Source organism: Mesoplodon mirus (assembly GCF_964341445.2).
Source record: "Mesoplodon mirus genome assembly, chromosome: 7".
Taxonomy (NCBI): Eukaryota; Metazoa; Chordata; class Mammalia; order Artiodactyla; family Ziphiidae; genus Mesoplodon; species Mesoplodon mirus.
The window spans coordinates 14777620-14801370 of record NC_138983.1 but is presented as its reverse complement, the minus strand read 5'-3'; the positions used below and the strand labels follow the sequence as shown (position 1 = coordinate 14801370).

The window sequence follows — 23751 nt, the reverse complement described above, 5'->3', positions numbered from 1 at the left end:
TCTGATTACAGATCTGGTACCCCCCGAACTTCCAGCAACCTGAGAACTTGGTCTATTCACCTCTGGTTTCAGGTGCCTAAGCACTGAGCCTGGCACTCAAGAGATACTCAATGAATGCTCCTTGAATCAATGGCTGGGCTTGGATGAGAGGGTGGAGATGTGGGGAAGAATCCACCTCCACAGCCTTTCCCAGAGGGGATGCCAATTGTGGCCCCACTGCTGCTGCAAATCATATCACAATCTCCCTAACATATAAAGAGCTTCTAGAAATCAATAAGACAAGACAAACCACCAATTTTTTAAAAGTCAGAGAACGAAAAACGTCTACAGAAAAGGAAACATAAATTGTTTGAGGACATCTAAAGAGACTCTCAACCTCACTAATGATAAGAGAAATGCAAACTGGAAGCCACTCAGAAGTTTGATAATATCCACTGTTTGAGAGACTGTAGAGAAACCAACAGCTTCATATACTGCTGGTGGGGGGGTAAGTCGATACGAAATATTTGACAATATCTGTCAATATTACATATGCACATTCTCTTTGACCCAGGAATCCCACTTCCGAGATTTTATCCTACATATATACAGTGCCTGAACAAGGCTATCATTATAGCATTATTTATTACACTAAAAAACTAGAAACAATCCAAATGTTCATCAGTTGGGGACAGGTAAATAAATTATGGTACAGTCACACAATTGGTAGCTATGCACCTACTTAAAAAAAAAAAGAATGAGGAAGTTCTCTATGTACTAATGTGGAAGATTTCCAAAACAGATAAAATGGGGGGGGGGATGTAGAACAGTGTATTTAATGTAAATTTATTTATTTATTATTTATTTATTTTTGGCTGTGTTGGGTCTTCGTTGCTGTGCACAGGCTTTCTCTAGTTGTGGTGAGCGGGGCTACTTTTCATTGTGGTGGCTTCTCTTGTTGTGGAGCACGGGCTCTAGGCACGTGGGCTTCAGTAGTTGTGGCTCGCGGGCACAGACTCAGTAGTTGTGGTGCACTGGCTTAGTTGCCCCTTGGCATGTGGGATCTTCTGGGACCAGGGCTCAAACCCGTGTCTCCTGCACTGGCAGGTGGATTCTTAACCACTGCACCATCAGGGAAATCCCTAGAACAGTGTATTTAATACGCTCCTTTTTGGTTAAATAAAAAAGAGAGAAAAGATGTATATACATATGAATACGCATACACACACACACACACACATACCCCACTGAAGGATGCCCAAGAAAGTAATAAAATTAATTATATGTTGGTTGAAGGGTGGGAACTTAGTGATTAGGACATAGGATGTAGGGATGAGAGGATTAATTTTCATTATATATATATATTTTTTTTGAGTCATGTGATGCATTATCTATTCAGCAAATTTAAAAAGACAAAACAAAAACCAAAAAACCCCTCTCCCTAGGTATTGGAGGTTCCAGGTTTCTTCCCAAGTTGCTGAGTAGACAGGATTTCACTTCAGTTGGCTGACCCTCCGTCACTGTCCCTCCCCAGTCCCTGCCAGGTTTTCCTGAGGCCTTGGGTCCCCATAAATGGTGACTCTCATCCCAACTCGTACCTTAAGAACACAGACTATGAAGTCAGACCAAGTCACTGTGTCATGTTGGGTAAGTGTCTTCACCTCTCTGAGCCTCAGGAAAACAGGGTAATCATGTTATCTGTCTCCAAGCCTTGTGGTAAGGCTTAAATGAGAAAATGCAGAGGAAGTGCTTAGATAGATCCTGGGACATGATAAATAGTACTGTATAAATGTACCAGATTCACTGTTCATATTCTTTGTCAATATTTTTATTGGATTGTTGGTCTTTGTCTTATTGATTTATAGGAGCTCTTTATAGATTCAGAAGATTGAGATACGCACTGCAAACTGGCAGAGCATTGAAGGGCAACAGGTCCACGATAAATGACAGTTTGTGAAAATCATTATTTCTATGATTATTTCTCCTCCAGGCCATGCAGGCTGTGTCTGAAGGCATCCCACACAGGAGACCTCAGGGCTCATCTGGAAATGAGTCTTTACTCATTGGCTCTGTGTCACTGTCAGTGTGACGGTGTCCCCTGGGTTGACCGACATTGTCATTCTCCACTGCGGCTTTCAGAATAACAACACCCCTTTCCCCTAGATTAGGCTCATCCTTTGTGCCTTCCCCAGGGGTCCCCAGGTTTGTGGAGCACATGCGTGATCCCCTGTAAGGAATGAATTCACTAACAGGTAAGTATAAGGCCTCCCTGGGGAATCCCAAAGTCATCATCCAGGGACTCCCCACGGGAGACAGACTCTAGGTGGGCAGGTCTGAAGGGCTATAGCGAGGGATAGAGGTGCGGAATATGCAGCATTGGAGCTCCTTGCCCTGATTCTTGGACCCTTGGTACTTGCTTGCCATAGAGCTGAGAAAAAATGTGGCTCCCCTGGGCCCAAATCCATTCCTTTCCTCCAGGGAATTGGTCCGCCTTTCAGTTCTGGAGGATCCAGAAACTTTCCTCAGAGCATCTGGAATATATATTTGCTTTAACTGGTGATTGCCAAGACCAGCTCTGCTGGTTTTCTGTTTGTTCTGCTTAGCTATGGGGCCTGGGGCTGGTCCTTGAAGACAGGGGATGCCCAGGACCCCCAGCGCCCCCTCTTTGTGCATGACCTGGGATGGGAATCCCCACCTGGACCTGCTCTTCAAGAAGCGGAGACTGGGGCTTCCCTCATGGCGCAGTGGTTAAGATTCCACCTGCCAATGCAAGGGATGTGGGTTCGAGCCGTTGTCCGGGAAGATCCCACATGCCACAGAGCAACTAAGCCCGTGCACCACAACTGCTGAGCCTGCGCTCTAGAGCCCGCAAGCCACAACTACTGAGCCCGCGTGCCACATCTATTGAAGCCCACACGCCTAGAGCCCGTGCTCTGCAACAAGAGAAGCCATGACAATGAAGCTCCCACACCCCAACGAAGAGTAGTCCCCCTCACCGCAACTAGAGAAAGCCCGCATGCAGCAACAAAGACCCAATGCAGCCAAAAATAAAAATAAATAAAATAAATAAATTTATTTAAAAAAAGAAGCAGCAGAGACTGGATGAGGGCCAGTGAGAGTTGAAGGCTCCTCCCAACTCCCTGAAAGCCCCCTTATTGCTGTACATCTTGTCCACTCCTAGAGTCTGGCACAGTGAAAATATTGTCAAACTGATCCAAGCTCAAATTCCCAACTCTCTTGCTTAATACCTGTGTGACCTTGGACAAATAACATAACCTCTCTGAGCCTCACTTTCTTTCTTTTTATGGTTAATTGTTTTTTGGTTTTTTTAAATGTTTATTTATTCATTTATTTGGCTGTGCTGGGTCTTAGCTGAGGCATGAGGGATCTAGTTCCCTGACCGAGGATGGAACCTGGGCCCCCTGCATTGGGAGCGTGGAGTCTGAGGCACTGGACCACCAGGGAAGTCCCCTCACCTTCTTCACCTATAAAAGTAAAAATATTTTTGTATTTATACCTGTCTCACTTCAGGGTGTATTAAAGTTTCTTGAGAAACCCTACAGACGATGGAATTAAATGGCTATTAATAGAGGGAAAAGGATGTGGAGAAGGGGGATTAAAAAGCTAAGATGAGGGCTTCCCTGGTGGCGCAGTGGTTGAGAATCTGCCTGCTAATGCAGGGGACACGGGTTCGAGCCCTGGTCTGGGAAGATCCCACATGCCGCAGAGCAACTAAGTCCGTGTGCCACAACTACTGAGCCTGCATGTCTGGAGCCTGTGCTCCGCAACAAGAGAGGCCGCGATAGTGAGAGGCCCGTGCACCACGATGAAGAGTGGCCCCCGCTTGCCACAACTGGAGAAAGCCCTCGCACAGAAACGAAGACCCAACACAGCAAAAAATAAAATAAAATAAATTAAAAAGCTAAGATGGAGCCAGGGATGCAGTTAGTTTGTGAAATGCACCCCCATGAGACCCTGTTGCAAGAGGTGGGCCCCAGCAAACTCATCTCTGAGCTTCCTGACAGCCCAAGTAAAGAAGGAAAGGCAGTGAGCTATAAAATCCAGAGTGTCCATTAGATTGAAAATAGACCCACCTCTGGGAATTCCCTGGCGGTCCAGTGGTTAAGGCTCCATGCTTCCACTGAAGGGGGCACAGGTTCGATCCCTGATGGGGGAACTAAGATCCTGCATGCTGCCCAGCACAGGCAGAAAAAATAAATAAAAAAAAAATAGACCCACCTCTCAGAAGCAGCCAGCGTTTCTGGGCCCTGAAGTCAAAGAAAAAGTTCTCACCTGGACCTTCCAAAAAAGGGCAAGTGGAGAGGGGAGAGTGTGTGCAGCAAGGGTGATACTATCTCCTAGGCCTTTCTGTGTTTGAAATAAAATCGAATGCCTGACAGTGACCCTCAGAGTGGCCTGCTATGGTAGGTGCTTCAAATGTGCCCACTTCCTTCTTCCTGCTCAGTCCTCCATCTTCTCCCAGGTAAGAGTATCTGTGAGATCTCTCATGCACTCAAGCAGTCAGCTATTTAATCATTCAGCAAACACTTATTGAACACCTACTATGTGCCAGGCTCTGGATCAGGCATACATCCGAATCACCCTAAAGCTAGCTAGTATCTTCCCCGCTGTCCCCAGATCCTTAGTCTCAGAAGCCCTCTCCCTCCCCCTGCCACCCACTCTTTTGGGTCTCAGGGCTCTGCCTTCTCCCAAGTGTGCCCGTAAACCCCAGGGCACCCCGCTCCTGTGGCTTCCCCCTCATTCCCCACATAGCTTCAGGCTGTTCCCTCCGACCACGTTCATGGAGCTCAGCCACGTGCAAAAGCACAATTAATATTCCACTCAGTCTCCCCCAGCCCAGCTGCCTATTGGAAGAAGATGGAAACCAGATTTGCAGCCGCACGCTCTGGCATGGATGTGCACAGCGGGGTGGGCCTGCTCTTCGGTGTGAACCGGCACTCTCTCCTCCAGAGGCTTGTACATGTGCACGGATGGCAGGAGCCCCACATGTAGGTCCACACCTCCAGACACGGGATCCTCCACCCAGCGGCATGTGCGTGCACAGTCACACCACCACGGGCAGCACACTCAGCTCCTGGCCAAATCGATGCCCAGAGAACACATGGGCTCCTCACACACAAGGCCTATATTTGCTTTCTGGGCAGAGGGAGACAGAATCATAGCGGTTCAGAGCTGGTAGGATGGAATTTCAGACACTATCCTATCCAAAACCCTCCTTTGACTGGGAAGAATCTGAGGCCCTGGCTTAACCTGGGTGGCGGTCAGTCCCCGCTGAAGTGAACCGTGCCTGGTTGCGTTTTAGCAAAGCCTTTGATTTAAACGCCTGACGCTGCCTCTCCGCTTCCTGGTGACGGGCCGTTCAGCCTCACCAGCCTTGGAGGTTGGGGAAACCGAGGCTACGGGGTAGGATGGGGGTAGATCTAAAGTGCAGTAGATCATAGGCAGAGTCAAGCCTCTGACTTTCCATGCCCCTGCCCTTCCCACAGTTCCAGCTCTGCAGCCCTAAGTGAAGCAGGATTGGCAGGAGAGTGTCCCGACAACATGAGGGCTCCCTGAGGCGAGAGGAAAGACTAGCTTTATTGACTTTCCTCCCTTGACTTTAGACTCAGAGAGCGAGGGAGATGGAGGACTATAGTATGCCTGAGTGTATGTCTTCGGGGTTGGAGCCAGCAGCCTGGGTTATAGAGGCATCCAGAAGCAGAGTTGGTGCAGGTGATTCGAGGTGGAAGAAAGAAGGGTGAGATCAGAGCAGGGCTGAGAGCAAAGCAGGAAGCGGGTGGAGCTGTTCCCCAGGCAGCAGGCAGACAGAGGGCCAAGGGGCGGGCCTGCCTCCAGTCCAAAGATGGGACAGTAGAGCAGAAATTCAGGGAAAGAGAAGCTAAAATAATTACCAGGAAAAGGAGCTGGAAGGGAAACAAGTGTTTTCTTAGTCCTTAAGGAACTTCAGTCTTCAGAGAATTTGGAGAGGGAAAAAAATCTGTCTTTAAGGCCCTTCTCCAAGGCAGAGCGGCTGGTGATTCACTCGCTGCTGAGGAAGGTCCTGGAAGGCCCTCCCCTCAGCGCCTGCCTCTCCCTAGTGAGCAAACCCAGTTCATCTGGGGTGAGTGGAAAGGGCCCTGGGTGAGGAGCCTGGAGGCCCGGATTTCAGTCCTATCTCTGTCTCATTGAAGCTGGCTGACCTGAGGGAAGCCTCTTATGGCTCGAGGCCTTGGTTTCCTGCAAAATAAAGGAGTGGTAAGTCATATAAACTCTCTGAGGTTAGGTTTTCTCCTCTGCAGACCGGGGATGATAATAATATCATGTTTCATCGAACCTAAGATGTCATCAATTGTACGATACACCATTTTTTTTGTACTGGACACTAAGAAGGAAAAAACACTGTCCATTCAAGTATAACATACTACTGATTATAAGACACATTCTGATTTCAGAGGTGTAAATGTGCATCTCAGAATCAGTGAATATGATATTTATCTCACAAGCTTGTTCCAAGCGTTAAACGAGATAATATAAGTCAAGTATTTAGTGCCTGGCACAAAGCAAGTTCTCAATAAATGTCAGGTATTTTTATGGTTCGGGGGGGGAGCGGGGAAGGAACCACAGGCCAAGGGGATGGAGAAGAGTGAGAGCTTGGGGTCTGAGGCCCACCACCGCCCTCTTGGCAGGGTGCAGCCCCAGGGACTCCACTTCTAGCCCTGTGGGGGGTACAGGGAGAGCAGACATGAGGCCCATTTTAGGGAGCCACAAGAGAACAAAGGGCCCCCTTCTGTGCCCCGGAAGTCAGCCTAATCTCCAGGATGAATATGTTTTCATTTCTCAGAAGTTCCTGTTACAGTGTGCCAAAGCGTTTTTTCCTTTACAATCCAGGCAAACAAGGCAGGTTTACTTTGGGCGACCTTCTCACCACCACCCAGAGCCTGCCTGCCAAATGTAAACACCCAGGCTTGCACCCTCCTGGAGGCTCCAGGATGGAAGCCTGGAAAATCGGAGCTCCAGGCCTCCTAAGGAGGCAGGTCCTTCACCCCACCTCCCCCTATTCCCTGCTTGGAGAAGACAGGACCCTAGGGGTCATTAACACCTCCCCCATTTGATAAATGTGAAAACTGAGACCCAGAGAAGGGCAGTGACTCTCTAGGCGTGTCGAAGTGTGGCAGTCCCCAGCCAAGCCCTCTCCCCTTACACACACACACACACACACACACACACATCCCTGCTCACAGCTCAACCCGTCAGGCGCCTCTCTCTCCACCTGACCTTCAGTGTCTGGGACAGGCAGGAAGCTTACCTCTGTTCCTTCTCTCCTGTGCGTCACTGTGTGGGTTGGAGCATCTTTATGCATTATGCTTCACAGCTTGGAGCCATTGCTGAGAGCACCAACCAGATTTTCCTGAGTCCACAACCGGAGGGGCTACGGTCTGTGAGCTTTTCTTGACCTGGAGTATTTCGGGGTGTTTGCAGCACCAATCTGGGCCTCCTTCCCCTGCCCCTTCAGATGTAGAGAAGGGGCCTGAGGCATCTGGCCCTCAAGCTCAGCACTGGCCTGGAGGAAGTAGACCCTCCCTGTTGGGTCAGAACCCAGACTGCAGATCCGGCGAGCTGTCTACTTTCCTCTGTTGGAAAGTCTTTAAGAGATATAGATACCGAAGGGATGACTGCTACAGAAGGCTTCAGGTGGGCCCTCTAACCTGAACAGGCACAATTCTTTTCACTACTTGAATAGAATCAGTGAGACCATAGCGAGTGTGTATAGGGCCTTGGGGTTTCACATTCATCCTCTCTCTCCCATGTCACTGCCTGCCCCTCCCAGTCTTTCTCTTGCTTTCTCCTCTACTTGCTGTTCCCTCTATCTGGAATGCCTTTCCCTCCATTTTTGCCCCATAAATGACTCCAGTTCTCAGCTCACACATCACCTCTTTAGAGAGGGCTTCCTTACCTACTCAATCATATCACACTATTTTATTTCCTTCATAGTCCTATCACTATTTGAAATTATCTTTGTAACTTTTTTTTTTTTTTTTTTTTGCCCATTCTTTCCTCATTCACTCTAGAACTTAAGTATTTAATCACGACTGTATCCCCAGGGCCTGGTCTAGGGACTGTTCACAGGTGCTCAATAATACTTGTAGAATGTGTGAACAAACCTCCCGTCATCCTTCTCTTTACTGTACGTGCCAGGCTCCACACTGCCCATTCCTCTTCTCTCCTCTCCCCATCCCTTCCCCCCAGGATTTCTCCTGGGACCTCCTGCCTCTCAGACTCCACAGGAGGTGCCAGAACCAGAGTGTCTCCCCAGGATTATTTTCAACGGTTCCCTGGGGTGTTCACCTGGGTAAGAATCAGGAAAGAGAGGACACTCTAATCTTATTTATCTAAAACTATATAATCTTCCCCAATCACTTAAGTGGTGCCTATGTCTTTAATTACAGAGCAGGCTGGGAGGAACACAGGCACAATTTTCAGCCAACCTCAGGCAGAGGGGCACTTTTGTTCCTTCTGGGGACCTGCAGGGACTCCAGCTCGGGAGCCAGGCCTCCAGACACCTGCAGTCACAAGCTCACCCACCATGGACTGACTTGTCCGCCCAGCCAGAGATGGCAACCCCCCACGCCCACAAAGGATCAGCTACATTCTCAGTGTCTGACTGTTCCCCAGTTGGCCAGATGTGACTCACTTGGGGAAAACACCCATGGCCTCAGCACCCTAATTCTACCTGCCACTGTTTAGAGAGTGAACTGATTTCTTTTTGGCCCTGTCTAACTTCTCAGAGTTACACTGCTGGTGAACTGGTCCCCAGAGCATGGGCTGTATTCCCAGCTTCTCAAGAGCAAACTCTCCGGGAGGCCCAGGAGCTAATAGTCATATGACAATGTGGAGGGTCAGAACATCATTCTCCAGAACTATGTCAACTGGATCAGGAGATGGGGGAAAGCCACATGCCTGCCCACCCGCCCCAGGCAAAGAGCTGCTATCTCAGCCTAGCTGTGTGCCCTTTCCCCACCTTGGTACTGAGAGAGCAATTTGGGTGACATCCCTGGCTTAACTGCAATGACATCTCTGCTTCTTAAAGGCTTTTGGTTCCTGAGCTAATTAAAAGCTCCAGACAGGGAGGACACACTTAATCCTATTAATGACTTCTGGGCAGCAACAGTGTGCCCAGCCCTCTGAGGGAGTGACTTTCTGACCACTTCCATTTGTTCAGGTGCCTGGTGATTGTTTATCAGCCCTTTCAAGAGATTAAGCTGTACTCTGGAGCGGGCCACTTAGGTAATGGATCCAGGGGGCCTGGGAGTGTCCTATGACCATGGAGCATGCAGCCAACCTACATCTTGGCTCACGCAGAGTCCATGACTACTGTTCTCCAACTTCTTGTTCTTCAGAAACACTAGGGGTACTCGATGATTGATGAGAAGAGGGGTCCTTACCTCACCTCTGCTGTCCCCCCCGGCACTTTCACACACAGGAAAGCTGGATACAGTCCTCGCCCTGAGGGATCTCAGAGTCCAGTGGGTTTATAGACACATGAGCAAACAATGACAATACTGTATTAGACTCACCACATAGAGGTAAGCACACCATGCCCTGTGGGTGTATAGTGATGGTAACTGCTTCAGCCTGGGGGTCAGGGAAGGCTTCTTGGAGGAGGAGACCTGAAAATCTCCCCATTGAAAGGAGATTTGTTGAGGGGCCCAAGAGATGGAATTCCCCGACTTTGGATTTGGTTCAGGCCCTAGCATAAGCCTGGAAGAACAGAAATGACTCAGCTGCCTCATGAACTTACGGGAGTGTGGTTGGCAAAGCCTTAAGAGGCTGAGGTTCAAGGAACACAGTTATTGGCTCTAAGACAATTTTGCTTCAAGCCCCTATCTTTTCAGAGAAAAGAGATTGGCAAGACTAGCTCGCAGCTGTCTCTTTAAAAGAGGAGGGACGATTCCTCAGGCCCCTCCTTCTCCTCATTAATATGAAATTATCGTGAATATTGATGTGGAGGAGTGGCGCCTCGGCCAGCTGGGCTAACCAGCCAAGGGGTTCCCGGTTTCACAGAGAGGAAAAGTGACAGAAGCCGTGCAGAGGGAGACGCAGAGAGAGCGGAGCGCCCGGCAGTCACCCAGTCTCGGGGGAGCGCTCAGCTCCCCCGCCCCCGGCTCCCACCCAGTCCGGGGGGCTCCTCAAGCCCTCAGCCCCACTCCCGGGCTCCCCATGGAAGCCAGCTGTGCCCCCGGAGGAGCGGGAGGAGGAGGAGTCGGCTAAATGCCCGCGGTGCGCCCGGGGCCCCTGAGCCCAGCCAGCTCTGCGCCGCTGCCCTAAGGCCTCCGCGCCCCCCGCGCCCCCTACCCGGGGCCGCGCAGCCTCTGCCCGCCCCTCCCCCGGGGCTTTGCCCGGGACCTGCCCCCCGCCCGCTTGCCAGCGCTCGGGCCGGAGCTCTGGGCCGGGCGCGCCGCCGCCCTGGAGTGAGGGAAGCCCAGCCGAAGGGGGTCTCCGGAGCCTGCCGCGATGGACGCCGTCTTGGAGCCCTTCCCGGCCGACAGGCTGTTCCCCGGATCCAGCTTCCTGGACTTGGGGGATCTGAACGAGTCTGATTTCCTCAACAATGCGGTAAGATGAAGGGTCTGTGTTTTCCTTCCACCACTCCTTACTCCTCTTCGCGGTGCACCTGGGGCCCCCTGAAGGCCTAGACTACACAGCACTGGGCAGAAGTGGGGGAGGGGGCTCGGTGCAGGGTCCCCTTGAGAGACACGTGCTTAGAGCTCTGAGATTTGGTGACTAGATCCCTCGACACCTCCCTAGACCCCGAACCTGGAGCCTCTGAGCTTGCGCCCGTGCACGGTCCTCCTGGAGGCTCCGTCCATGGATACATTGGCCTCGGCCTTCTAGGGGAAGGGAACGTCGAGGCGTCGGGGCCATCGGATCCACTGATACGACCACAAGAAACACCAGTTCTTCCCTCCCCACCAAGTCTTCTAATCGTCCTCCACCCACCCTGGGGTTCCGGGACCAGACTGGGCGCAAATTGGCGGCGCCCTTTCCTGCGCCCCCTTTAAGACCTCGGTGGCTCTGCGTCTGGTTCTCCGCTGGGGGGCGCACAGGGGAGTGTTCGAGGGCCAGAGACCAGACGCCCCTTGGGGGGCCAGAGCCAGACCCGGGTTTTGAGCCAGACCCGGAAATATAGGGGTGCTGCCGTGGCCTCCCCAGTAAGTCAGGCCAGAGATCCCCCAGGGAGGGACCTGACCTTCAACTGGTCAGGGCAGCACGGGGTGATCGCTCAGAAGGAGGGAGGTCTTTCTCTAGGTCTGTTTCTCTGTCCCTTATGTCTCCCTGACTGTCTCTCTCTCCCTGTGGCTTCGTGACTGTCTCTGTCTCCGGGCTTGTCCTTCTCTTTCTCTTCCCCTCCCTCCCTAAGGAAACGTGGCTTCTTTCTTCTTCCCTCCCTCCCTCTCTCAGGCTCAGCCCTAAGGCCCTGGGGGGCGGGGGGATGGGCTCGGTAATGGGAGAAAATCTTTGGGTTCAGAAGGGCCTGCCGGGTTGAAATGTGGGCTGCTTGGGGCATCTGGGGGGATTCCCCCACCCCATGCAGTGACCTGCCAGTCTCTTCCTCTCCCCCCTCCCCCCGCACACACACACACAAACACACACACACAACACACCCAGTGATCATCTCAAGGGTCTCTATTTGCTGGCCTCTAACTCCTGGGACTAAGATAAACCTGGCAGACAAGAGCCAAGTGCACTGAGACTTAAAGGACTGGGCATCTTGGACTTCCACCTAAACTGTTCCAGGCTGCTGGTGGGGAACAAGTCCAGGGACAGGAACCTGAGTCAGGGAGGCATGGGGTGAGAGGTCTCCCGGTCCTCCATTAGGCAGTAGATCCAGGTCACCCTGCTCTCTAGGAAGGCCCCTGGTTCCAGTCAGAGGGAGCACACTTCTGCAGACAAGCCGCGGGGAAGAGGGGAGAGGGCTTGAACCAGCAGTGGGGAGACCTGGGTTTTAGTCGTCCCTCTGCTTCTGCCTCTCCTGTGAGCCTGGGCCATGCAACCAGCTTTCCTCCCTGGTCCTGTTTCTGTGTCTATAAAATGGGAAGAGGTTGGATCTTTCTTTCTAAGGATGGTCTGGCACAGATCCTAGGAATGAAGAAGCAGGGATCTGGGGTTCCATACGCCCCTCCTGGAGTTGGTAACAGGTACTGGTCAGAGGGAGAGAGTTTGCTGCAGCGTGTACCTTTATGGGTAGAGCCCCCCTGTGAGGTTCCCTCAGCCCTCAGCAGCTTTGAGATGGACTTTCTTCTGAATGAACTCTGCCGCCTACAGCCTCTTCCTGCAGCTCCATTCAGCCTTGCATCCCCAGCTGCTCATCTGGGCCTTGGTCCAGCACAGGAAAGGAGGCATGATCATGATCAGACAGTGGTATCCAGTACTGGGCCTGGGGAGGGAAAGCCCTAATGGGAAAGCTCCTTACCTCAGGCCTAAGCAAGGCCAGGTGAGGCAGGGGGAGAGGAAAGAATGTCTAAGAGGAAAGAAAACTCCTGGGCTGGGAATCAGGAAATTTGGTTCTAGCTGTGCTTCTGCCACCAGCCAGCTGGGCAGTTGAAACAAGTGACTTTTATTCCTGTGGGCCTTGGATTCCTCATCTGAAAAAAGGAGATACAGAAGCTTCCCCATAGTGTTATTATAGAGATTTAGTGAGAAAATTAATTAAAGATTAATGCAGGATGATGCCTGCCAGGTAAGTTTCCATAGTTAACATGCTCTGGAGACTAGATGGGGTAGTGGTAAAGAATACTCTGGTAGGAGTTGCTCTGTGACCCTGAGCAGGTCACCTTCCTTCTCTGGTGCCTCCATCGTTTAGATGTCTAAGGTCCCTCCCAGCTGGGACCCCATACCAACCCCATCCCCAACTCCCTCTTCATCCTGCGTGAGGACAGGAAGGTGTTTCCAGGGTTAAAGATGGAAAGGGGTGAAGTTTGTGTGCTTCTCAGTCTGGAAGACGGAGGGTAGGTTATTCACTCTCCTTAAACATCCAGATAAGGCCATAAAGTCACGGTGGAAATCGTGTGTGCTCTGTTCCTCTGTACAAAAGGCAAAAATCAAAAAGGATGCTTACCCTGAACACAACTGTGTAAGAAATATGCAATCTCTTGGACAGAGACAGGAAAATGAGTTGCATACTTTGCCTACGCCATGTGTGCTTAGAGGTGGCCAGGGGTGCTGTATTTTTCCTTCTGTGAGGATACCTTCATCCTCTTGCAATCTTGTCTATGTGATTCTCAGAGACATCCCTCAGAAGGAGCTGCCCGTCCCGCCAGATGAGGGGGCTTCTCTTCCCAGCCCCTCCCCACTCTCCCACAGTTCCTGATGTGGCCTCCCTAGAGCCGTCTTCCCTTGGACCCTGTGACCCCTCAGCCCCTGGGCAGGTATGAGAGAGGGCCTGGTGCTCAGAGAACTGGGATAAAGGACCAGAGGGAGAACAGGTCATGTCTCCAGAGAGAGACACTAGGTCCGTCCTCTGGCTCAGGGGAAAGGATGACTCTAGTTTCTCTAGAGGGAAATGGCTTTGGATCCCAGAGAAGCCCCAGCTGGGAGGGGGTGGGGAGGAGGAGAAGGAGGAAGAGGAGTTCTGTTGTCTCAGAGGGGCACAGCAGGAAGCTGCAAGGATGTTTGCCCAGCACACTCATTCACCTCCCAGCAGCTGGGGAGGCCAGGTGTGGGAATGACCAGGACCGGGGACCAGCCCAGGGGAAGGGGGGTGGTGAGGGCTAAACCTGATCACTGCTCCCCAGGCCCCCAGACTGGCTTCTCCTGAGCTGAGTGGGGAAGCAGAGAACCACTACCATTACTATTTCCACCACCCCAGCCTTTGGGGGATTTAGGGAGATTAGAGAAGTATGTGCATTTGGGTGTTCCTATGTCTGTGTGTGGGCCTTTAACAGCCCTTAAAAGGGGAGGGGTGCGAGCGCATGTGCCTGTGTTTCTCTTTAAATTCTCACTAACAGGAAAGAGGACCCAAAGGCCAAGGCACTCTGGTCTCCAAGTAGAATCCACTACAAAAGAACTAATAGAGAAAAACTAATGGAGGAACCCAAATCTCAGGGCTCCCCTTCAGGAAGGGAGATTGCCCCAGACACCTCCTTCTCCTCTAAAACACTAAGTTTGTTTTGGGCAGCTTTTTATTTTGTTTTTGCTCCCCCCACTAGGATGTGAGCTCCTTGAGGGCAGGCGTTTAACTGTCTTGTTCACTGCTGTATCCCCAGTGCCCAGTACAGTGCTTGGCACAGAGGAGGCTTCAACCAACCGTTGCTGGATGAATCCCTTTTCCCTAACCCTCAGGCCAGGCCCCACATTTTTTAAGGAAGAGGAAAAAGGATGCGCTCTACTCCCAGCCATCAGGGGCCTGCGGCCCACACTGTCTCTGAAATTTAGGAAGGTTTCCAATGAGTTATCATTGCCTCGAGTCATCCCTACCCTTGGCGCAGACCCCCACAACCCCTGGTGTAGGATAGTCTACAGCTGACAGATGCACAGCAGATTTGAACTTGTGGCTTAGGCTTCACCCTTGAGCACCAGTTGGCTCTAGGGCTTCCACCTTCCCCAGTTTCCCCTTGTTCAGTTCGCTGGGACTCCTGGATCCACACTCACCCAGCTTAAAATTAAGTCTTTTCTAGTCCTGCCGCGGGGCCTTTGCACATGCTCTTCCTGACATCTAGAACGCTTTCCAGTTCGCTCCATCTCAACTTACTCAGTTCACAGGAAGCCTCATTAGAGAAACCTCCCCAACCACCTCAAGTGGGACCCCTTATTGTTTTGTTTCAGTCCGTTGTTGTAGCTGTTGTTGTTTTGGCCATGCCACACAGCATGTGGGATCTCAGTTCCCTGACCAGGGATCAAACCCTATGCCCTCTGCAGTGGAAGCAAGGAGCCTTAACCACTGGACCGCCAGGGAAGTCCCTGTTTCAGTCCTTTGACTTCTTCATAGCTCCTCTCTCAATTTGCTGTTATTTTATCAGCTTATTGTCCACTTCCTCTGTGAGAAAGCAAGTTCCCTAAGAACAGAGACCATGTCAGTTGTATTCATTGCCGTAAACCTAGCACAGTACCGTGGCACAAAATAGGCGCTTAGTATAGTAAAACTCAACCATAAAACAATAAGCTGAGTCCAAAATTTTCAATCATACAAAATGTGGAGTTATGTTATTGTAGGATCAATGAAAAGTGGTATTTTTCAGTTGGTCTGTACTATCACAAAAAGCACAAAAGTAAAGATTGTGAAACCTTAGCACATGCAGCAAACCAAACTGAGGAAGTTCCAGAGGAGCACGAGGCAGTCACTTCTTTACCAGCCCCACAAAGATAAGAGCTTTTCCCACCTTCATTTGAGATGGGTCCCAGGCATAGGACAGAAGCCCAGTTTTGGTCACATTGTAGTGTACTTTGCTCTATTTCAAGGGTTTACTGTATTTGTAGAGAAAATGACTTCAGACTCCCTTATAGGCAGTCCCTATAAGGGAAGGGGAGACTGTTTTTAAAAAGACAGGCCTGAGTGTTCAAGAAGTGTACTGATAATTCCAGAAGGGGCCCTGGATTCTCAGGTTCTGGCCCAGCCAGCCCTGAGGGTGATGCGAACTGGATCCCACAAAAATGCTGCCTGTGCCCCCATCTGCTGTGAGGTCCCTCCGGCTTCCCTGGACCAGCCGGGAATTCGCTTGGTTATTTTTCAATACATACATCCGTCCTTTAACAACTGGGAGCTAAAGGAGTGCCAGTGCTGGTCACTGTGCAGAATGACCTCCAGCCACTCACAGCCAAATGAGAGAGACAGAGAGGGAAGCAGACAGAGCAGCACCACGGGGCACCACGATGGAGCAGAGCATGATGGGAGCCCAAAGAGGAGCCTCCAGCCGGGCTGGAGGTCATGGAAGGTTCTCAGAGGAGGTGACCTCCTCACCCTCCCTCTCCAATATCCCCATCCTTATAGGCAAAGGAGTTATTGGAAGGCATTTCAGCAAGGAAGGACTGGGGCCGTGTCCCTTTTACTGAGCCTGTTATATAAGCATCATTGGCCCCTGCGCAGATGAGAAAACTGACACAGAGGAGGGGACATCTAAATGCTGTTCTCGGGACAGGGTCCCATGGAGTCAAGGAGGAGAAATCACCACCTTCTCTCCCCCTCTTGATCTGGTTTGGACTTTGCCCTCCAGGGCAGGAACGTTTGGGATCTCAGATATCAGAGGGGCTCCGCCTTCACGCTCACTCACTCCCATCCTTAGGGCACCATGGATGCCTAGAGCTTTAAGGGCAGAGCCAGCACGTTGCCTGGCCTGTCAGAGGAGAGACCACACATCCCATCCCCTGCCCTCTCCTCATCCTCACTCTAGGATGCCACTCCCCAGCCCACCTGGGAACTTGGACCTTTGCCCTCTGCAGTTCCCAGGACTCCCCAGGAGGGTCTGTTTATGTCTGGCCTGGCCATTGTGCCAGGAGAGGAGAGGATGAAGGCCAGCCCCGCTTTGTGTCTTCCCTTCCCCATACGATGCCTCCTGCAAGTCCTGGTACCAAGGCCCTCTCAGAGCATCCCTCTGTGGGACCTGGCTTGCTCTTGAACCTTCCTCAAGAAACCAGCTCCAGATGCTGGAGAACAGGCTGTTCTTCTGGAAGTCTCAGCACTCCAGGGGGCAGGATGGAGGAAGAAGATTTGGGTGGAGTTAAGTCAAGGCCGTAAGCATTGCTCTGGCTGGAACACGAAGTAACCCGCTTCAGCAGGCAGAGTAAATGGTAGAACTGGGGAGCAAGACTGGGCAGAAGGTAGGCATGAGGATGTCTGGTTCTCGGGAAGCTGGGAGGGGCAAGATATACAGCCCAGAACTCTGACCAACAGAGAAAATAGATCAAGGGTGATTTCCTTGGAATATCAAAATCCTGATCCTTATGACCTAGACGTACCACATCATGAGCGAGGCCAACTTGACAGCTGGAGGAATATTGGGCTTCTCTGCTGCCGGGCTGAAGGTGCCTCTTCTCCCAACTCTCCCGGGACAGAACCCTCACTGCAGCTTCCTTGGCCCTTGGCCCAGGAGCCATTTCACCCATCACAGAGAGCCTGACACATCTGGGCTGGGCTGTGTGGTCTGACAGAACAGCTGGACAGCAGCAGCTGTCCCCCTCTTCTCCTTCCAAAAGAATAACAAAAATGAAAGCAGCAGTGGAGTAAGGCAGGCTCTTCAGGCCCTCACGGAGAGCCAGGAGGCAGTTTGAAAGCAGCAACTGAGGGGACTTGCTGGGGAGGCAGACAGGCCCGAGCCTTTTCCCATGTGTTCCCTGCTGCCTAGAATGTTCTCACGTCTCCTCACCTCATCTCCCTAACTCTCTGTGTGACCTTGGGCAAATCACTTCCCCTTTCTGGGCCTTGGTTTCCTCATTGCTGAACTAGACTGAGAGTTCTTTGAGGGCAGGGAGTGTCAGGCAATTGTTTTTATCTATTCACTAGGTATAGCTATAGTGACTGGGTGCTCAGGAAATGTTTACTTATTGAATAGATGGAAGGAAGGAGTGAGAAGAAGTGATGGATGGATGAACGAGTGGATGGATGGGTAATGAGAGAAAGGATACTTCCACACTTCCAGCTTTGATGGTACTTTTCTTTTTTTAGGTGGATTTTATTTATCAAGTAGTGAATCTTAACCTAAATCCTACATCTACCTTTCACTCTATCATGATGGCCTTTTTTTTTTTTTAATTTTTATTGGAGTATAGTTGATTTACAATGTTGTGCTAATTTCAGGTGTACAACAAAGTGAATCAGTCATATATATATATATATATATATATACCTACATTCTTTTTCAGATTCTTTTCCCATATAGGTTATTACAGAATATTGAGTAGAGTTCCCTGTGCTATACAGTATGTCCTTGTTAGTTATCTGTTTTATATATAGTAGTGTGTATATGTTAATCCCAATCTCCTAATTATGGTGGCCTTTTCTATTATGAAATGTATCGTGCATATAAGAGAATATATATAATGCATGTATATGAATTACAAAGTGTAATAAAATGGATACCTGGGTACTCACTACCCAGCTAAAGAAATCGACCCAGCTCTTAATATCCTGGGCTCTCAAAGTTGCATGAGCTTGGGGAAAAGTTGAGCTGTAGACTCTAAATCCATTCCACTCCGGGCAGATTCTGAACAGAAATTCTCCTGAGACCTGGTGTCTATTCCCAGACCCCACCTGACCAGACAGCAAGTCCACAGGTCAGATGGCAGATACCTCGACAAGCACTGGGGAGCCAAGCCATACCTGAGGTGGGGTGGGGTGACCATTAGTGGTCGGTTTTAGCCCTGCCCAGACCTGGGAGCAAATCCTGGCTCTCACCACTTGTCATCTGTGTGAGCTTGGACAGGTGCCTTAACCTCTCTGAGCTGATTTTCCCCATCCATTACGTAAGGATGACTGTGGCACACAGGGTTCTTACACGAGCTCAGTTAGACAGCTCTTGCAGAGATCCTAGCACAAGGCATGGCACACAGCAAGCCCCCTGTAAACAGGAGTTGTTGCTGCTCTTTTTATTCTGATTGTTGCTGTCACTGCCCGAAAGGACGGTCCTCAGCATTGGACTGCCCTTGGAGAAATGTCCCATCTTCGTCCCTTTGTTGACCCCTAATTATAGGGATTTTATTTGCCTACATGTTGGACCTCTCTGGAGCTGAAAGGCTGTTGTCTTTGGGTAAAGGCAAAAGACCCCAGGCCTCTTCTCAGGGCTATGTCTTTCTGGGCATCAGGAGAGGGATGGCCAGGGATGAGCAAACCTGGGGCCCCAGGTGAGGACCCAGTGCCTGGAATGGGGGCCCATATTTTGTATCTGGCCCTGTACTAGGTGCTGGGATGGGACAGCAGGAAATCGGTCATTATTCCTTCAGCGTCCAGTGTTGTCGCGTGTGCTTAAGAGCACAAGCTCTGCAGTCAGAGCTTGGGTTCAAATCCTGGCTCAGCCACTTGCTAACTGAATAAACTGGGTAAGCTACTTAACTTCTCTGTGCCTCAGTTTCCTTAACCATTCAATGGCAGTAGTGATAGTACCTACCTGATCTTCTGAAACTTAAATCAGGTACTGCATGGAAGGAACTAGAACAGTGCCTGGCATATAAATATTAGCTATTATTGTTATTAGGTATACTGTATGCCAGTCCCTGTGTGAAGCCCTGCAGAGGGTTCGAGGATGAACTCCATCCTATATCCTACCCTCAAGGTGGTTAAAGTTTAGAAGGAGAGATGGGTCCCATTGTGGATAATTAGAGTTCAAGGCATGATATTAACCAGTGGCCTATGAATGCTACAGTGGTATAAGACAGAGAGGACTCCTCCAGCTGGGTGATCAAGGAAGGCTTCCTGGAGGAAGCAGCACTGAGTTGGGCCTTAAAGGATGATAGGAATTAGAATGAGGAGATAAAAGGCAAAGGCCTTCCAGGCACAGGGAATGGTACAAGCAAAGGCCCTGCAGCCATGGAGCTTACAGCAGGTTTAAGGAACTGGGAGCAGTCATCCAATGAGGCTGGAGGGAAAGGAAAGATGAGGGGTTCCAGCTATAGTGGAAAGTTGAGATCAATTTGTGACAAACCTTGAATGCTGTGCTGAGGAGCTGGGAGTTTTTTCAGCAGGCAGAAGGGAGCCAGTGATAGTTCTCAATGATAGTTCTGAGCTGGACAGGGCAGTGGTCCCAGCTCCCCTGAACCGTCTCAGTGCTAGGAGGTCTAGAGTCCATTAGGGCATCCCAGCTGTCAGCCTGTCTGGATGATCAGGGCCTCTCCCTCAAGACAGCATTGTGGGCCCCTCTCTGTGCCCAGAGCAGGCCGAGGCAGCAACTGACCCCAGGTCCCTTCTCTCCTCTGATTTCTACCTCCTGCCCTGATGTCACCCTCACACTGGCCAGGAGCACCAGTTCCCTTCTGGCTCTCTCATCCCCAGCACTTGGGGCCAGGCTGGCCTGGGGAGGCCCAAGGCAACTCCACCCTTGCAGAGACACAAGCTGTCCCTCTTTGGGGCTGAGAGCTCCAGTCTGAACCATGTCCTGCCTCCTGGCCCAACCCCAAGACCCTAATGGGGTTCCCTCACCCCCTCAGGACCCTCCACTATCAGGCAAAGCATGTCCCCATTGATCCCAGCAGCCTAGAAGGATCTGAGCCCTCCTTCTGAGCCCAGCCCAGCTTGGCACCTCCTCTCCTTGGCCCTCCCACCCATCAACTGGGACAAGATACCCAAAGCCCCTTTCATCATCCTCCCGGAGAAGAGGCCCAACCCTGCCCTCTACCACCCCAAAGCCTTCACCCCTTTCTCTCCCAGGGCTGCAAATCAGTTCCACATTTGGGATCTGGCAGGCACTATCTGCTCAGAACGTTCCCCTCCCAGTTAGCTCAGGCTTCCATCTCCCCCACCACCCGTCTTAGTCAGACCAGGGGGTCTGCAGAAGGGGAAGGGCTCTTGCCTCTGGTGACCCCTTCAGAGGTCTGAGAGGCAGCTGGACTGTGGCAAGGAACCAGAGGGACAGTGGACACGAGGCTCTCCCAGGGAGAGATGAAAGAGGAAGGGTAGGGGGCGGGGCAGAGGCAGAGCTTGAGCAAGCATATGAGGGGATGAGGGCTTGGGGGTGGTGAGGGAAGGAGTGAGGTGGTTCCCAGCTCAGCACATTCCTGAGACATCTGGACGTGCTGGAAGGGCCCCAGCTGGCCTGCATGGCTGTGGCTCCAGCTTCTCTGCTCTGTGATGTCAGGACCCAGCATTTCCCCCTCCTCTCATAGTCCCGCTGGCCTGGGGTCCACCTTGGGGCTGAGGTGGACCCTCAGCCTGGGGTCTCCTCCCTGGACCTCTCACCCCAGTGAGCAAGAAGCCCCTGGGGCAGTGGAGGAAATGCCTGAGTCAGAGGAGGGCCCGGGCCTGATGCAGGAGGCAGCCATGGAAGACCCAGGGGTTTGCCCATGCGACTGACTCAAGGAGATTCCTCCTTTGGGCTGGTGCCTGCCCCCTCCCTTCTCCTTGGAAGGGAGATGGAGACAGAGGAAAGACTCTGGGAATGGCTGCTTACCTTGAGCTGTGTGATCCTGGGCAAGTCCATTCCTTCCCTTGGCTCTCATCGTTTTCCTCTCTGTAATGATAATAATAATAATAATAGCTACATTTGAAAAGAGCCTTCTATGTGTCTTGCATTGTACAAAGCACTTTAAAAATGTTGTCTCATTTAACCCTCACAGCAACCTCACAGGTGGCGTAGATATAAGTACCCCTATTTTATAGCTGAGACAGAGGCTCAGAAAGGTTAAGTAACTTGCCCAAGGCTACACAGTAGGCAGCAGAGCCAGGATTAGAACTGGATCTGTCTGCCTCTCTTGCTTATAACCATTGAACTACATTGCTTCTACAAGTAAAAGGAGATGGACCTAATGATGCCAGAATTCCTTTCAGCTCTAAAATTGTAGGGATTTCTTTTGGCCAATGTGGGGCTCTTCAAGAAGGGCAGGGGCAGGCATTAGTCACACACTGGGTGGGGGAAGGAGGGCAGAGTCAGATGGCTTTGAAGCATCAGATCGGTCAGGAATCTTTGGAGGTCCCCTCCTTGGAGCCCCAGAGGAGTCCAAACCCCAGGGGCTGGAGTCACAGCCTGATCCCCAGCCGAGCCCAGGGGTCCCACACCTTCCCTGAAGGAAGGGAGTAAATAAGGAGAGAGAATGCAACTTCTTCCAAAAATAAAACCTGAGGACAACTCAGACAGGCCCGGGACCGCTGAGGAAGCCAGAGGCCGAATGCTGAGTGCACAGAGGAGAGGGAACAGGCCAAGGGAATTCCAGCCAGAGCCTGGTGGCAGGCTCCAGCCCAAGAGGGCCTTCCAGCTGGCCAGGGGCCGGAAGAGCAGCTCGGCTGGTTGGCCACTGGGCTCCGTTTATCCTCTCAGACCTGGCCTAACCCTGGGGACAGTTCCTCCAGAGCTGAGTTGGGGGCTGTGGTCCCCAGGTACCCGGTCTGGCTGGGGCTTAAGAGCAAAAGGGCCTTGGGAAAGAACAACCCAGAGAATGGGTACAACAGGCCCCACCAGGGAGGAGCCGAGGGAAGGCGTCCAGGCGCATGGAAACTGCCTGGGGCAGGAGCAGGCTGGCAGCAGAGCGGAACTCAGGGCAGTCACTCCTGGAGGCTCAGCTGCAGAAGGAAAAGCCTCAGTCCATTTGCTCACTGGCACATTCCTTCATTCGCCCACTCATTCAGCCAGTCACTCGGTCACTCAGCAAAGAGCTGAGCACCTACCATGTGCTGAGACCAGTGCTAGGCTTTGGAGACACGGATGAGAAGTGGACACAGCGAGACACAGAGGTGACATGGCTGGATCATTTCGAGCTGTACTAAGGAAGTTGGAATCTATCCTAAGGGCAGAGGAAGTCATTAGTGGATAGTGAGCAGGGGAGTCACATAGTCATATTTATGTTAGAAGATCCCAAGGTGGAGAATATTCTGGAGACAGATCAGAGTTCAAGTCTTGGACCTACCTTCATAAATGGGTGGTCACACCACTAGTCAGGAAGCCCTTTGGGAGCAGGAACTGGGCTTTGTTCATCTCTGTATCCACAGGGTTGGGCACACAGTAGGTCCTCAGTAAACACTGAACAAATGCACGAGTGATGAATAAGTGGATGGGACTAGATGCCCTTATTCTCCAGAGGCCCCCAGCGCCAGCCCTGGCACTTAGTCTCCAGGGTCCTGAGCTGTCCCACAGGGATCCTCTGGCTACTGCCTATGGACCAACATCTCCAGCAGCCAGACCCTGGGCTGCTGTGCCCTCAGTGGTGCCAGTCACAGCTAATCCCAGCCCTGGGCGGCAGCACTAACTGCCATGGCTTCCTTCTGCCCAGACAGTACCTGGCACCCACCCCAAGGTTGGGCCACAGCACATGGGCCGCCTGGTCAGAAGATGCCAGGGGCTGGCTGGGAACCTGTAGGCCAGCTCTTCACTTTCCTGAGGGACCTGTGATCCGGCCAGGGAAGGGCTACCACAGTGTCAGGAGGGGGAACTGGAGAGCCAGACTAACAGGGCTGGGGGCTCCAGAGACTGTGGACCCTGCTCTGCACAGTGGCAGCCTGTGGTGGGCACCAGCCTGCCCTTTCCTCTCCCACTTCTTTTCTCCAGCACACAGGCACAGAAAAGCTCAATCCCCATGGTACCTCTTCCTCCCGTCCCAGCCCTCACCGTCCCAGCCCCAGGCAAGCCCAGGACTCCCAACGCTCCCTCGCTGGGGGTCACATGACTCAGGCATGTGGCTTGGCACAGTCAGCATTCAGTGCTGTGGTGTTGAGATGTTGTGTGTGTTTGTGTGCGAGTGTGCATGCCCACGTCTGTGACCGTGACTGTCTGGGGTAACTGCACATGTGTGTGTGTGTGCGCACATGGGAGTCTGTGTCCGTCTGATCACATCTGAGGAGTGTTTCCTTGTTGGGTCTGTGTCAGTGCCTGCCAGTGTCAGCCTATGTGAGCCCAGAAGAGTGTGTATGTGCATTAGTATCTGTGCCAGGCTGTATAGGGAACAGTCTGAATGTGTCTAAATGTGGGGATCTTATGTTGTGTGGTGTCAAGGAGATGGTGTTTCCCTGTGTAAGAAAGAACCTCACAGCCCACGCCTGTGTAGCATGTGCACACACATATGCACACGCACGTGCACAAGCACACACACACACACAGGGAAGCATTTCTGCTTATTTGGACTTGGGCTCTGTGGTGAAGAGTT

At 51.7% G+C, this 23751-nt stretch overlaps 1 protein-coding gene across 2 annotated transcripts in view; it reads left to right on the top strand.

Moving 5' to 3' along the window:
- The first annotated feature begins 9993 nt into the window (after nt 1-9993).
- The window catches only part of CREB3L1 (cAMP responsive element binding protein 3 like 1), a 35466-nt gene continuing 21708 nt past the window's right edge, over nt 9994-23751 (top strand). Inside the window, exon 1 of one of the 2 annotated variants that reach the window (XM_082626445.1) lies at nt 9994-10593. In XM_082626445.1, the coding sequence (XP_082482571.1) occupies nt 10492-10593 (102 nt within the window). In that variant the 5' untranslated portion in view covers nt 9994-10491. The remainder of the gene's footprint in view (nt 10594-23751) is intronic. The other variant, XM_082626446.1, reaches the window with a different exon arrangement.